This window comes from Actinia tenebrosa, unplaced genomic scaffold (genome assembly GCF_029948245.1).
Source record: "Actinia tenebrosa isolate PJP-AT-01 unplaced genomic scaffold, QUT_ActTen_1.0 PGA_scaffold17__23_contigs__length_9995812, whole genome shotgun sequence".
In the NCBI taxonomy this organism is placed as follows: Eukaryota; Metazoa; Cnidaria; class Anthozoa; order Actiniaria; family Actiniidae; genus Actinia; species Actinia tenebrosa.
In genome coordinates, this window is record NW_028292577.1 from 4407296 (window position 1) to 4422150 (window position 14855).

General features: G+C 37.9%; 1 protein-coding gene across 2 annotated transcripts; it reads left to right on the plus strand.

The window, feature by feature from the left end:
* Positions 1–2068: 2068 nt before the first annotated feature.
* Positions 2069–14644, plus strand: LOC116308756 (uncharacterized). Of its 2 annotated transcripts, none has more exons than XM_089031826.1 (6): positions 2069–2384; positions 4047–4097; positions 6695–6723; positions 7280–7899; positions 9624–9848; positions 11330–14644. In XM_089031826.1, the coding sequence occupies exons 2-6, from the start codon at positions 4063–4065 to the stop codon at positions 12779–12781; spliced, it is 2361 nt and encodes a 786-aa protein (XP_088887952.1). In that variant the 5' UTR covers positions 2069–2384; positions 4047–4062; the 3' UTR covers positions 12782–14644. The 2 variants fall into 2 exon arrangements, with proteins under 2 accessions (XP_088887952.1, XP_088887953.1); XM_089031827.1 differs by having other exon boundaries at positions 7445–7899.
* Positions 14645–14855: the final 211 nt, after the last annotated feature.

Here is a 14855-nt window from a genome sequence, read left to right on the forward strand (position 1 = left end):
GGAAAAAAATGAAAATCGCTCGCTTTTCATTTTTTCCGGCCATTCCCTTTGGAAATCTGTCGGAACCCGAAGTGCCGAAATTTGAATTCGACGACTCGCCAAAACGGAAAAAATAACGAGCGAGACTTGGAGCACGTCTAGGGGAAGGCAAGGAAGGTGAACTTGGGGCTTTGCTTCTAAATAGCTTCTAAATCACACGGGAAACTGAATTCTGGGGGTGAACATGAAGCATTTTTTGAGCTAATTCTTTGTGTCTTATCAGTAGCGTATGTGCCGGAACAAGGTCTGACGTCATAGCACGGAATCAGGCGGTATCAAGTGTGGTTAATGGATTTTTACGACAACGAAAAAAGGAATTCAAGAAGACTCTGAGTCTCCTCTCACGTACGCAAAAAATTCGACCAAATTATCATCTACGGTTACTTAATATGGATTGGATTACCGGAACTAATACAAGCGGCGACTGTAGCCATAGCTACTTCACCAAGCTTCTACAAGACAACTTTCTTTGCAAAATGGTGGACTTCACGACAAGAAACGGATTTGAAAAGCAACCAATCTCTAATTTTGGCAACATTAAGAAGTTTATATAATTTTACATATACTTCTATTTATTTGATTCATAGAAGTTACGCTCTAAGGTACTCACGTTCTCATCCTCATATTTTATCTACGCTCAATTGTTTCAGAGATTATTGAAAACCACTCTGCTTCTTGGGAATGAATGGGACGTGAGTCCAGTCACAACGGTCCTTTCTTTCTTTATATGATTTGTGTTTTGTAAAATTAGCACAACAATTGTGACAAATAAACTAAACTAAACAAAACGTGAATTCCTCTTGTGGAAGTCACGTAATGTGACTGAGGGCGTAAAACTTGATGATAAAAAACTATGCTGCTTGGTGTTTGGTGACTAGAAAGAAGCGGTAACAAAATAGCCAACAGACGGAAAAAGAAATTTTTGTTTTGAAACGACTGCATATTTCTATAGTTAGTAGTTACATAGCTGTGTTTACCCTCGAATTTACCAGATCAGCTCAAAATGACCAGGAAAAAGTATCTGTAATTACATTTTTATATTTATTTCTACTTTATATAAAGTATCAAAGCTTCTTTAAAGTGTATATGACACGAAAACATTTCATCGTTTAAAATGTATAGTTTGTTAATAATGATAAATATATCGTAATAAAATTTGTTTCGAAAGCTTAATTCTTGAGATATGTGAGAAAATTAAGCCCAATTTGTGACGTCATTTTGTTGACACGTACTCTAGATTCGGTAGAAATGCACTAAATATAAATTGTAATTCATATAAAATAACAACAAAAGGCATATTCTATTCAGCTTCATTTGATAGCTTACGTAGTACTCTTCAAATGTTGGGGAACTGAAAAGTGTACTACCTGAAACTATGATTCTACATTCAAACAAATTTCGTGTATTTGCAACTAAATCTGGAGACTTGTAAACAAAATGACGTCACAACTTGTGCTAAATTTTCTTGAATTTCTAGAGAAATACGTTTTTGAAACAAATTTAACTGTGATATTCTTATTCATGCCAATAAAATACACATTTTTAACATTAAAATGTTTTCGTGTCATATGCACTTTAAAGCCCCGTTTACACTAGCGTTTTTTGCGGCGATTTTTGCTGCGATTTTTGCTGCAATTTTTTTGCGATTTTGTCCAAAATAAATAATGGTAAAGAATTTACTTGTATAGTTTTTTTCAGGATACCAAGCTAAAATTTTCCTACGAATGTCTCTTTTGAAGGATGAGACAAAAGATTTCATATTTCCGAAAATTGCCACACAAATCGCAGCAAAAATCGCCGCAACTTAAAACAACTTTCAAAAAAGTTCTTCATGAATATGAAAACAGGAAAAATATATCGTGAACGACAAAGCGAGGGCTGAGGACATGCAAAGTTCCAACACGTACCCTTCCTTTAATGGTATGGAAATTGTTAACATTTATTGACAGCAGTCAATCATGCACCTGAATTCAACCAATCACAACATTCATTATCACGTGACGAAGCCTACTTCGTGCGCATGGTCTTGCTTGTCGTAAAAGGTTTGTAGTAGATTTTTTTAAGTTTTAAGTTGATTGGAGTTAATTTGTAAAGTAGTGTGGATTAATTTGGTTTGAATCAATGAGTGATGTTTTGAAGGATAAAGAAAAGACACTTTGACAGAGCACGTGAGGTGACGGCATCGACAGCATGCGATTCAAAACTTACACAACAAGGCAAGCGGGAAGCCCAGTATTAAACCTGAACCTCGTAAACTGCTGAATCTTCCTGAAGCACCTATAATCTTCATATAAAAGACATATTGAACTATTTTAGTCACTCCTGAACTCGTGTTTAGATTCAAGGTAAGTTTTTTCTTTCATTTCAGAAAAGACTACATGAAATCAACAAATAGACCTTTTATCACGCAATAGTTTGATCCTTGACTGTACAATAGCTTAAATTCTCGTATTTTTTTCTCAAAAAATACTAGAAAACATGTCACGGATTCCCTAATCCTTAATGATTCGTAAGAACTTGTTGATTTGCGAAAGAAGAAGCACTGTAGTTTTTTCTGCGTTTTTCAGCCGAAGACCTCCCGAACTAACGAAGTTATGTTTGAAAAAACTTTGAATTCTTCTTATTTTGGTGTCGTTTTTTAAATGACATACGAATCCAAGAGATTATATTGTTCAGAGTTTAATTATTTGGTAACGTTTAGTTTATTTGGTGAGAAAAATAAGTGTTATTTTGAGCGTACGATCATCGCTGTTCGCCATAGTCCGCCATCTTGCTTATCAACTAATTAATATGCAAATTATTTTTGAAACAAGATATTTTATGCCTTCATACACGAAATCGAAATATGAACTATATCGTTCTGACCCGGTTGTATGACCGGTGGATGGCTAATGCTATACGACGGATAAATCTTATCCATTGGATAACTGGATGCTGATATCCAATACATTTATTTACATCCACTCTTCAGAGACTTAACATATTTTAGCCACATGCCAGGTGGTTTCCAGGAAATTAAACCCCAAAGGTGAAAGGCCAGTGGAATGTTTTAATGGTTCTTTACATCCCATAAAGTATTTCAATTTAACTATACAATAAAAGTAAATAGATAAAATAAAATAAGCACAATTTGATAGGGTAACTAGAATTACACAGAGTGATTTTCATCTTGGCCCTTTCTAGATGGAAACCTGGAGAACCCTCGCGGCACAGGAGAGAATCAACAAACAACTCTACTCACATATGACAAGTCCGAGAATCGAACCCAGTTTGCATTGTTGAGAGGCAAGCACTCTCACTGCTACACCACACATTTGCATCAAATTTTGAGGGTACTTTGCATAAGCACAATAGTTTTCATGTATAGTGAAGGATAAGCTATTGTAAATCAGTAGAAAGTCACTCAAAACTATATATTAATAAATTATATATCTTTATTATCCAGCTATTCAAATTTGAGTACAAATAATGCAGGAGAAAGTACAAATATCCTGCAATATGCTCTAGGTTATTTTGTACAGTAAAATAAAAAACCAGTTTTGAAAACTAGTTTTTTTTTTTTAATTATAGTTTTGAAGCCTTCTCTTTGGGAAAGCATAAGCTCAGTTGGATAATAAATACCTTGTTAGACATTTTAGGGTGGAAAATGGGCCCTATTGGGCTTGACAAAATACATATTCCACCCTTAAATTTCTAATAAGATCTACATACAACTACTTGCAAGAACGTTGTCATACGAAAATAGAACATTAGTGATTTAGTGGGATAGGAATTATATTAAAAAACAAAAGAAGATCACTGAACCTGAACTTTTTCTTTTGTCTTTTAATTTATTCCTTTCTCACTAAATTACTAATGTTCTAATATCGTATGACAGCCTTCTTGCAAGTAGGTGTATACATCCTAATGAAAAAAATGCAATAGGATGGTATTTGGTGGTGTTCCAATATAGTGGCAATTTTTATTGCAAACATTTATAATCAGAATTTCCTTTTGTTTGTTAACAGGTATTCAGATTAGATTATGGAAGAATTAAGTGAAGCACCAGCCAAGAAAAGGTAGGTGCAGATTGTGTATCAGGGTTTACACTACTGCTCTTGGAATTCCTGGAAAATTCTTGGAATTTCAAAAAATTCTTCTTGGGCTCTGGGAAACTCCTGGATATTTTTATTGGTGTCAAGGTAAAAACAAATGAGATTAAGAATAAAAGTGTTTTCCTTACCAACAGTTAGTATATGTCCCTTGTTCTAAACATATTTAAAATGTTGCAAGGGAAAACTGTTTCACTACTTCTGACATGAAATTTCAAAGTTAAGAATTCTAGAATTTTCATATTTATATCTTGGAAAACTCCTGGAATAATGTCCTAGTGATAAGAACACTGGTCTTCCGATAAAAAAGGAATAATTTATTTTCAACCAATACATATAAATCTTTAAAGATGATGGTTCAAAAGCTTGGATAAGGTTTTATAGGTTTTATAAGGTTTTTTAGGGTGGCATGGGTGGCGTTCGCGGCTAATCCTTCGTCTTTTACTGCTGTGAGTCCAACGGGTCAGGTCGCTGGTTCGAGCCCTGCGTTTGTCACATGTGAATTGAGTCTGTTTGATGTGTTGTTCTCTCCTATGCTACGGGGGTTTTCTCCGGGTTCTCCGGTTTCCTCCCTCCGTAAAAATCAACATGTGAGTTGAGTGTTGTGTGCATAGAATATTGAATGTAGTGGTAGTGTGTGTGAGTGAAAAGTGTCCCCAATTAGTGTGCAAGTGCTGGAATGACTAGACACTTAAATAAAAAAGTGATTTTATAGATTGATCAATGAAGATTTGAAAATTCTTGAGGTGCTTGTATTGTCATAGCTGCCATTTTGTATGACGTTGACAAAAGATTTGGTTTTGGTGTCTTTTGTCTTAATTGCCAACAACTTGGCAGCCACTTACCTTGTGCTACATTAGAAAGGATGATGCATGCTGCAATAGTGTGAGACTTGAACATAACATGACTTTAAAATATAATATGGAAAATACCGTAATAGGAAACCAATTTATCTAAATGAAGCTTATCTACCAGTATCTCGGCTATCATAGATCTCAGAACAATTAGAATTTGGAACACTCTTGCTTAAGAACTATTAAGTCTAACTATGGTAAACTTGAGTTTAATCAAAGCTGTGATGTTCAAAACTACTAAACCCTAACCCTAACCCAGAACCTTTGAGAATATTTGTCTGAAGTCTAATACCTCACAAACCTTTACATTGCCTTGACCTGCTGCTGCTATTGATTATAAGTACCTGTATGTGCCCACAGTCATTGGCTAACTGGGGTTGTCATGGTTACGGTACGTCATTAGAAGCAATTATCAGTAGCATGCATAGCTCAGTTGGTTAGCATAGGGCCTTCTGAACTAGAGGTAGTTCAACTGTTTGAGGAGCTTCAGGATTTTTGACATCTGTTCAACTTTTCTCTTTTCTGTGTAGCTTTAGTTTGAAATACCTGTAATAAGGAATTTAAAGGGAAGGTAGAGGGTGTACTTTATGAATGCTTTAACACAAGCCCATGGCTTGGGAGAATTGGGCAACCATTTCCTATGCACAGTTTCAAAGTAAAATTAATTACGATAGGGGCGTTGAATCATCATTTTGATGGTAGCCATGATAGAAGGCAGGAATAATCTAGAGTGTTTTTTAATCAGATCAGACCAGATTCAATTTGTGCCTACCTTCTGTCAAGGGCAGATCCAGCCAAAATTTTAGGGGTGGCCTAATTGAGTTTAGAGGGGGCTAATTGAGTTCCTTTTGTCAACACAACGGAAAACAATTTAAAAAAACGTCTATTGTAATTCTTCAGTTTTGTTTTGTTTTTGTTTTTTCTGCTGAAGGGGGCTTCAGCCCCCTTTTCCCCCCACTGGATCCGCCCTTTTCTGTTATGACTGCCATCAAGTGATTGTAACAAGCCTCTATTATATCTTTTTTTCTGCCTTTCATTGTTTTCTTAGACTTTTGCAAAGTCTGCTGGCTTCTGCACAATTTGAAAAATTTCTTGCAAATCCTTCCCTTTTTAACCATGCTCTGAAAATTTTCACTTCATTTGAATAAATAACACCTTTGGAGACAATAGACTTGGGGCAGTCTAATAATTCACTAGTATACCACTCACTAAAGGCATTTCAATAAGATATCATCATGGTTGGAATAGTTTTAGTGAGCTCCTTCAATGAGCTTTTACTCTTGGGAACAAACTAAACTAGATAACATATATAGAATAAAATTAATAGCTACAGCTGTTGTAGTATTTCAAACATGTTTTACCAAAAACTTCATTCCCTCTTCTTCCCTAAATTTTGGTGATTAGTCCGAGATGATAATTATGAATAAAAGCTCCCGTAATAGTTTATACATGTGTATAATACTTTTATATCATGTAGTTCCAGAAACTATCTGTACCCCACACACAGAGGAATTTTTTAAAGACCCCCCTACCTCTAGAAATTCCAATTTTCTTCCATACGAACTCTGTCGTTTTTGTTCTTTTTCTGACCCCCCTACCCTTCGGAAAATCCGAATTCCTCTGTGGGGTGGGTATGGATAATTTCGTGAACTTCACACTTTTTAAAAGCTAAAAGTGTAATATTTGAATTTTTTTTAACTTTCTTTACAGGAAAATTGAAGATTCTGCTAGTGAAAAAGGTAGTGTGCTAGTCGTATTTGTTTCTCTGTTGCTCAGGTTTAGACTCAATTTTGTGTAAAATAATAATATTTTTCGTTTGAGGACTGTGAAATATTAAAGTGTTTGTATTCTTGAAATTATAGATGCAACAAAATCTTTCGTTACAAGTTGGGAAAACTTGTTGCGAAAAGTAGAAAGTAGAACGTTGATTTGCGATTTGTTGCTCGTTTTTCATCACTCGTCCAACTTGTCGCGCAATATTTTATGTGCAGAAGCGGCCGCTGTTTTGAATTATGTAGCTTGTAGCCAATCAGCGTGCAGAATATCACCGTTATAGTCTCAACTTGCAACATTAGATTTTGTTGCGTGACAAGTTGGATAGATAGGATGTAAAACGAGCAACATTGTTTTCGAACTTGCACCGCAACAATGTTGCGCGACAAGTTGGACGTTTTTGTGTCTCGTATTTCAGTGCCTTTACTAGTAGGTTAGATTGTTATGTTTGTTGTCGTTGTTTTACTTTTATTTTTGACCAGTATTTTTACCACTATCCTGAATCTTTTTCGTCAACAACAGAGAGTAACCTCGTAAGTGAAATCCAAAAAAATTCCAACAGCACTTTGAAGCAAAAACCCTTTCAAATAAAAACTGCTTCTCTTGCACGACTACGGCAAGCAGCAAAAAACTTATCTCCTTCAAAAAGCACTCAAAATAAAGATAATGCAACTGCTGTAATTACAGCTGATAAAAATCAAAAGGATGGACAGACTACTGAAGATGGCGAGAGGAAAGACATTGGTCCTACTAACGGAGTTGGCAGCGATGTGATTATTTCGTCTACTGGGTCATCTCCAGCTCGTTCTCCAAAACCAGAAGACCTAACTGTCCTTTCTACGCCTCCAAAACAATCTAACACATCGTGCAGAAGACCAGATTTTGCAAAGAATCTCGATGAACGGCTTGAAAGTCATGACACGCCTGATAAACAGGAGAACGACCTTGCGCAAACTGAGAAAGACGATAATAAAGTCGAGGAGAATGCTTCTCAGAATAAAAAGAACGACAAAAAATCAGAAATAATGGACGTTGATAAGAAGGATGTGAGAGAAGTTGAAGTTGGAGAAGAAACAAGAACAGCAAATAATGCATCTGAAGAGAAAACTAAGATAGATTTTAATGCAACAGAACTTCAAAAGGTGGGGAAAATTCCAGGTACAAGTGATGTTTTGAAAGTTTTCAAAATTGGACAAGTCTTTAGGCGAGCCCAATTTGAGAACTTTCAAAACATCACGAGTATCTATAATTTCCGAATTGTACGAGAATTCTTCGATTTCACGTTACGTCATCGCGGCCATGTTGGTGCCATTTAACAAAAGATTTTTTATTACACCTTTTGCTGTTCATTAAGAGAAAATGTACATTCATTTGTGCCAATAGTTGTATCAATAACGTGTAATGTACTTTCATCAACACCACAAGTAACATCATTAGCGCGGATCAACTTTCAATAACGATATTTGAATATGCGTGTACATTCATAGGCATCAATAGACAATCAATAGCGCGTTTGTACATTCATATGCGCGGAATGTATTTTCTTTTGCGCGAAATTCAACTTCAATAACACCAAATGACAAACAGTAGCATTTATGGACAATCATTTACCCAAAAGTGAAAATTCATTAGTGCTATTAGCATAATCATTGACAATCTATAATGCGTTTGGACAATCATGAGGGTCAATGTTATATTCTATAGCGTGGTTCGACAAACATTTGCATGATTCGAATGAACAATAAGAGAAATAAAACAATCATTAGCGATTTTTGTTTATCACTTTAAAACATAAAAAAACTCAGGTAACTGCCTCCATAATAGCGGCTGCGTAGGAGAATAGCAATTAGCTCACTTAAAGCAGCAATCAAAGCCGACATCAGCCGTCCAGAGATCCAACAACATACGAACGATCGGGCTGAGGCAAGACGACAAGGGATTGCTCTAGGTCACTATAGAACGCAGTTGCTAATGGAAGGGCTCCAGAGAAATGTGGCAACTATCACTATCGCTAAATGTGGTCAGTGGTTCAGTTATATGCAAACGTATTTGCCACGATGTATAAATGGCGAAGAAATTAAAGGCTAAAATAAATAAAAAATCGCTAATGATTGTTTTATTTCTCTTATTGTTCATTCGAATCATGCAAATGTTTGTCGAACCACGCTATAGAATATAACATTGACCCTCATGATTGTCCAAACGCATTATAGATTGTCAATGATTATGCTAATAGCACTAATGAATTTTCACTTTTGGGTAAATGATTGTCCATAAATGCAATTGTTTGTCATTTGGTGTTATTGAAGTTGAATTTCGCGCACAAGAAAATACATTCCGCGCATATGAATGTACAAACGCGCTATTGATTGTACATTGATGCCTATGAATGTACACGCATATTCAAATATCGTTATTGAAAGTTGATCCGCGCTAATGATGTTACTTGTGGTGTTGATGAAAGTACATTACACGTTATTGATACAACTATTGGCACAAATGAATGTACATTTTCTCTTAATGAACAGCAAAAGGTGTAACATCCATTGCTAACTGCACCAGAATGGTCGCTATGCTTTTGTCTAACTGACTCTCTTGGGAATGCTTGTAACCCATCAATATCGTGCTATTTTTTGCTTTATTATTATTTTTATTAATTGGGACTCTACAGAGTACAATTTGGGATTTAATTGTACTCCTCCTGTACTATCAGAATCGAGTAATTTTGTTGATTGTATTATAAATCATAAAACAATCCGAACCTATAGCAGGATTCTTGACTTTCAAGCGATGACATCATAAATGACCAAATAAGGCAATGCTGAAATGACCTAATAAGGTATTGAATGGCTGTCTAATTTAACAGGTGCTGCGAGCAATGATAGACGAAAAATTTAAACAAGTGGAAGAGTTTTATCAAGCTCAGGAGCCCGAAAACGAGTTGTACTCGAGGATTGCACGGCTTGAGGAAGAAAACAAGAGTCTTAAGGAATATGCAGCGAAGTTAGAAAAAGCCGTGAAATTGCTTCTAAATAATCAACAGATCAAGAAAGAGAAAATGACAAGTCAGTGGGTGCAGACAGATCAAATGGTGAGTAATCGACTGTGAAAAGCTTGCAGCACCAACGTGGATGGTCGTGACACGGCAACTAGAAGACATACGTCAGACCAATCATATTGCGCTAAAAGTTAACCTCCATCCAATCAAATATCCGAAACACGGAGTGAACACGGCATTGACACGGTCACGCCAATGTCACGTTACCGCCAGATCAATCAAATTGCACGAGAAAAAATCAGCAGTCAATCAAAATTCTAGAAAAAAACAAAAAAACATTGCGATAAAAAAAAAAAAGAGAGAGAGAGAGAGTCAAGACCCTCAATTTTTTTTATTTTTATTTTTCTACTATGCCCATCGGAGATTGACCTTTGTAAGGGACTCCGTGTCCTATTGTGGGAACTCCTTCCACCAGCTCTATAACTAAGATCAGCCATGTTTCAGAGCTCAATAAAAATTGAAGGCAACTTAAATTAGTCAAATCCAACAAGTGGTCTATCAGTGCAGCATTCTGATTGGATGAACTACTACTAAGCTATAAGATACCCTACTATAGTAGCGAAAAGGTCCGGCTTTGAAAACCAAAACATTAATTAATTCAAAACTTGTTTGCGTCTATATATCTGTTTGACTAGTTGGATTTAACTAAAACAATTTCGGGCTATTGACTCTTTCCCATTCGGGCTCAAGGACTAATTTTTAAATAGTCTTATGGAATAATTATAATGATTATCCCACCTGACCAGTTTCCCGCCATTTCAATCTAGCTAACCATTCTCTTTCTGACTTCATTGTTTTCGGTCTTTCTTTGATTAACGGCAACAATGATCGTCGCAAGACCAATAAAATGCGGCTTATTCACCTATTGGGCACTCTTAGTCCCAACGGTATTAATGAACGCTTTGCTATTAACTAACCCTTTCTTTTGTCTTTTGATTGTTTCTTTCGTTTCCTTGTCCACCTTGTTCTCATTGGTTTCTTTTATCTTATTCTCATTATACAAACACTCCTTTCTACCACGTCTTTCTCTTTTACTCCGTAGCAGGGGCGTAGCGAGGACCTAGGAGCTGGGGGGCACTAATCCAAAATAAGAAAAAATTTCAAATTCCCACGTGCAGATTCCAGGCTCTGACCGGGTTCGCAGTGCACAGGTAGCCCGTCCGGATAACTTCGTATAAATTCACACTTTTGTAGGTTGTAATAATATATTTTCCTCTTTCGTTTCAGTTTAATATGTTCTTTTTGTTGTTATTCTTTTTTCAAAATTTTTTTTTCAAAAATTTGGGGGGGGGGGGGGGCACGTGCCCCCCCCTGCCCCCCCCCCCCCCCCCCCTCGCTACGCTACTGCTCCGTAGAAGGACTGGCGTCCGAAACGTCAGCAAGTTTTTTCATCTTTTCACGGTGTATAATTCACCCTTTTATCATTACTGTTTCATTAGAAACACCGACGCAGCTCACAATAGTTTTTAGCTAGTTATCGCTTCTTATTTAATGATTAACGATTTATATTTTAGGCTCTACCTCCTCGCCCCAACTCCGCGCCAAACAAAACCATCACTCGGTCTCCACCTACAGCAATTCGATCTCAATCGCAACTCAACCAGGTAAATAAGCCAGGTAACCCAGCAGCTATGACGTCAAGGCTCACTTCGACGCAAGCACCCATACCTGGTCATTCCATGCGTCCTGATTTCCATCCTCAACAGCGTATGTTGCAACAACAGCAGCAGGTCCGTCCTCCTAACTCCTCTGGACAAGTGCCTAGAGCTCAAGCGTTTTCTAGCACACAGCTTCAGGGTCAAAGACCACCACACACTCAATATGTACAAAATCCCAAGCCCCTTGTGCTACAAGGATCAGTTGGTGCTCCTAGAAGACCTACTCCGGTCACAGTAACGGTTCATCCACAAACCACCACTCAAACTAGCAAAACCAACACGATTCTGTCTCCGGCGTACCCCAATTATCCACAAAAACCCACTTATCCACCCAATGCAAGACCTCAGCAGCCCGTGCAACAGATACCCAAGTTTGTCCCCAGCCCTGGGAACCGACCACCGGTTTCTGCTCCAGCGGTGATGCAGCAAGGCCCAACAACGCAAATTCTTCCTGGTGTAGTTTCTCGACCACCACCTCCACAACGAGGGCTACCACCTCCACAACAAGGGCTACCACCTCCAAAACAAGGGCTACCACCTCCACAACAAGGGCTACCACCTCCACAACAAGGGCTACCACCTCCACAACAAGGGCTACCACCTCCACAACAAGGGCTACCACCTCCACAACAAGGGCTACCACCTCCACAGCAAGGGCTACCACCTCCACAACAAGGGCTACCACCTCCACAGCAAGGGCTACCACCTCCACAACAAGGGCTACCACCTCAAAGGTCGCCACAAGGGATTCAGCAATACTCCAATGTTGTGGGTCTACGATCACCACCAAACTCAAGACCCGGGAATACGACATCGATGCACCCGATGCAAGCACAGGTTGCAAACAACTCTTTAGTGACGGCACCGGGATCTGTACAGAGGGTAGTTTCACCTTCAACGAACAGACAACCTACCCCCCAGGGCATGACCATTGTGTCTCCACGAGAGCAGGGATTGGCACAGAACGCTCAAACTGGAACCAATAGCCTTCCAGTTGACTTGCCACCTCGCCCTATCGTATCCATAGCGGTAGTTTCCAACGGGATTGTTTTATCGTGGAACATGCAGAACGCCCAAAGCTCTCCCAGGATCGTCCGCTATCAACTGTTCGCACTTCAAGACATGGGGACCACCAACCCTCCTTCCCAGTGGAAAAAAATTGGCGTTGTCAATGCGTTACCGTTACCAATGGCGTGTACCTTAACCCAGTTTATGCCCGGAAACAAGTATCATTTTACGGTGAGAGCTCAAGACGAACATGGACGTTGTGGGCCTTTAAGTGAACCTTGTACCATAACATTAACTTAGGTAGTTTTTAACTCATATTTTTAACTCTGTAATGTGTTTGTGTGCAATTCTGTATATTTATATGTTACATTTAAGATATAGGAACCATGCCCCAGAATGCAACACTAGTGTCCTCTGCATTCTTTTACACAAAAATTTATTGCGATAATCAGAGAAACTAAAGGTGGTAAATCAAAATCCATTTTGACATCATATCGCAAAGTTTCCTGCAACGAAAATGGCGGTAATATCATCCTGACCAGCCGTACACCGAAATAATTCAATAAACCACTTGCAGCACTTTGGAATGCAGCTCAATTTGGAGGGCAAAACAATAGGTTTCCAATTCTCAGAAGATGGAAATTCTTTTGTTTTGTCCTCCAAATTGAGCTCCTTCGACGTCACATGCAAGAGGAAGGGGTGTATTCATTTCGAGGGGCATCAAAACAATAGCGTCTTCGAAGCCAAGGAAAGTTTGGTAAAGATCTTTGTATTTCTCGAGCATTTTGGGCTGTTGACAGAGATTACGCATATTCCCCAGTGCGGATTGATCCCCTAATTCACGTGGTAACCAAAATGTTCGGACATCGTTTTGGAATCAGTATATTCATACGAAAATGTCCGAACTTCTTGGTGACTGTAACACAGTTCAATACTATTTACGTTGGCTACCGCTAAAAAGGTGAATTCCCATTTACGTCTTTGCCAAGGTTTCTTTGACCTTCAGAAGGGTGAAAGTCCACAAATTTAAGAAGTGTTTGTACGATGGAAATCGTTACGCTGAGCAATAGCCCCATCACAACCAGATAGAACGTTATATGTGGTAAAAAAAGGCTTATCCATAACTATTAATTTCAAGTATTCAATTGTTATATATTTGTATTACTTGGCATTCCGAAGTTGTAGCATAAACTGGGTCCAATTTGCATTGTGGGACTGTAGAAGACATGTTACCAAGACGGTGTCTTTTTTGTCCCTTTTGAAGTGCAAATGAACCCTTCGACAATACTTTCAGTACTGATTCTACATGAAGTAAATAGTTGAATGGTAAAATATTTCCTGATTTGAGTGATGCATCTTTAAGTTATGAAGGTTTATACTTCCAATATGCTAATGAGTGTGACGTCTATTAAGGCCTAATTAAATATACAAAATCGAACTGGTTCATAGATACAGTATTTAAAAAGCATCATTATTTTGCTTATGATTTTCATGAAAGCTATTTAAAATTTGTATTTTCAAAATGACCAGCATTTAGTATTACTAGCTACAACAAAAACACTCAAATACCTTACCTGACGTCAGTCATCATTAACATACCTCCATAACTTAAAGATGCATCACTCAAATCAAGAAATATTTTACCAATCAACTATTTACTTTATGCAGAACCAGTACTGAAAGTATTGTTGAAGGGTTCATTTGCACTTTAACAGTCACACAATGCACTGCAATGCCATTTCGACCCAGTATTTTCCTCCACCTAAAATGGCTAATATGTGGAGTATCATCCTGAGTAGCTATCATTGTAGATTATTGGGCATCATTTGAAAATGGCCTAGAGCGCTAGCCCTTTTTTGTATGAAGGCAGGGATAGAGCCTGGAACACTAGACAGGTCTTTCTAATCCCTTAGTACTTCATCAACAAAGGACCACGTCTAGGCCCACATCAAATAAGCGTAGTATAAGCCCTATTTTACACAAATATTTAAATTAGTTTTTAATTTTATTGCATTTTAGACAGCTTTGTGGAATGATTTTTTTGTGGTGATTCTAGGTCAGAAAATTAAGTTTTTTTTAAGAAACTGACTGATTTAAAGGCAAATAGTTTCAACAACTACCAACAACTAAAATGCTTCATAATAAAATGCCTTAAAGTTAGAACATTGTAAAAAATCTTTTAGTGTCCTTCCTTCCTTCCTTCCTCACTCTCTCCCTCTCTCCATCCATCCATCCCTCCCTCCCTTTCTCCCTCCCTCCCTCCCTCCCTCCCTCCCTTCCTCCCTCCCTCCCTCCCTCCCTTCCTCCCTCCCTCCCTCCCTTCCTGGAAGCAAAAGCTGGCATTAATAAGCCTGAAGCGAGATGACGTTTTACC

What these genes read in the sequence shown, in the direction of transcription:
- LOC116308756 (XM_089031826.1), top strand. Translation starts at nt 4,063, where the DNA reads ATGGAAGAATTAAGTGAAGCACCAGCCAAGAAAAG. An exon ending in GAAGCACCAGCCAAGAAAAG is followed by an intron (nt 4,098 to 6,694) that starts GTAGGTGCAGAT and finishes CTTTCTTTACAG; the next exon opens with GAAAATTGAAGATTCTGCTA. An exon ending in ATGCAACAGAACTTCAAAAG is followed by an intron (nt 7,900 to 9,623) that starts GTGGGGAAAATT and finishes CTAATTTAACAG; the next exon opens with GTGCTGCGAGCAATGATAGA.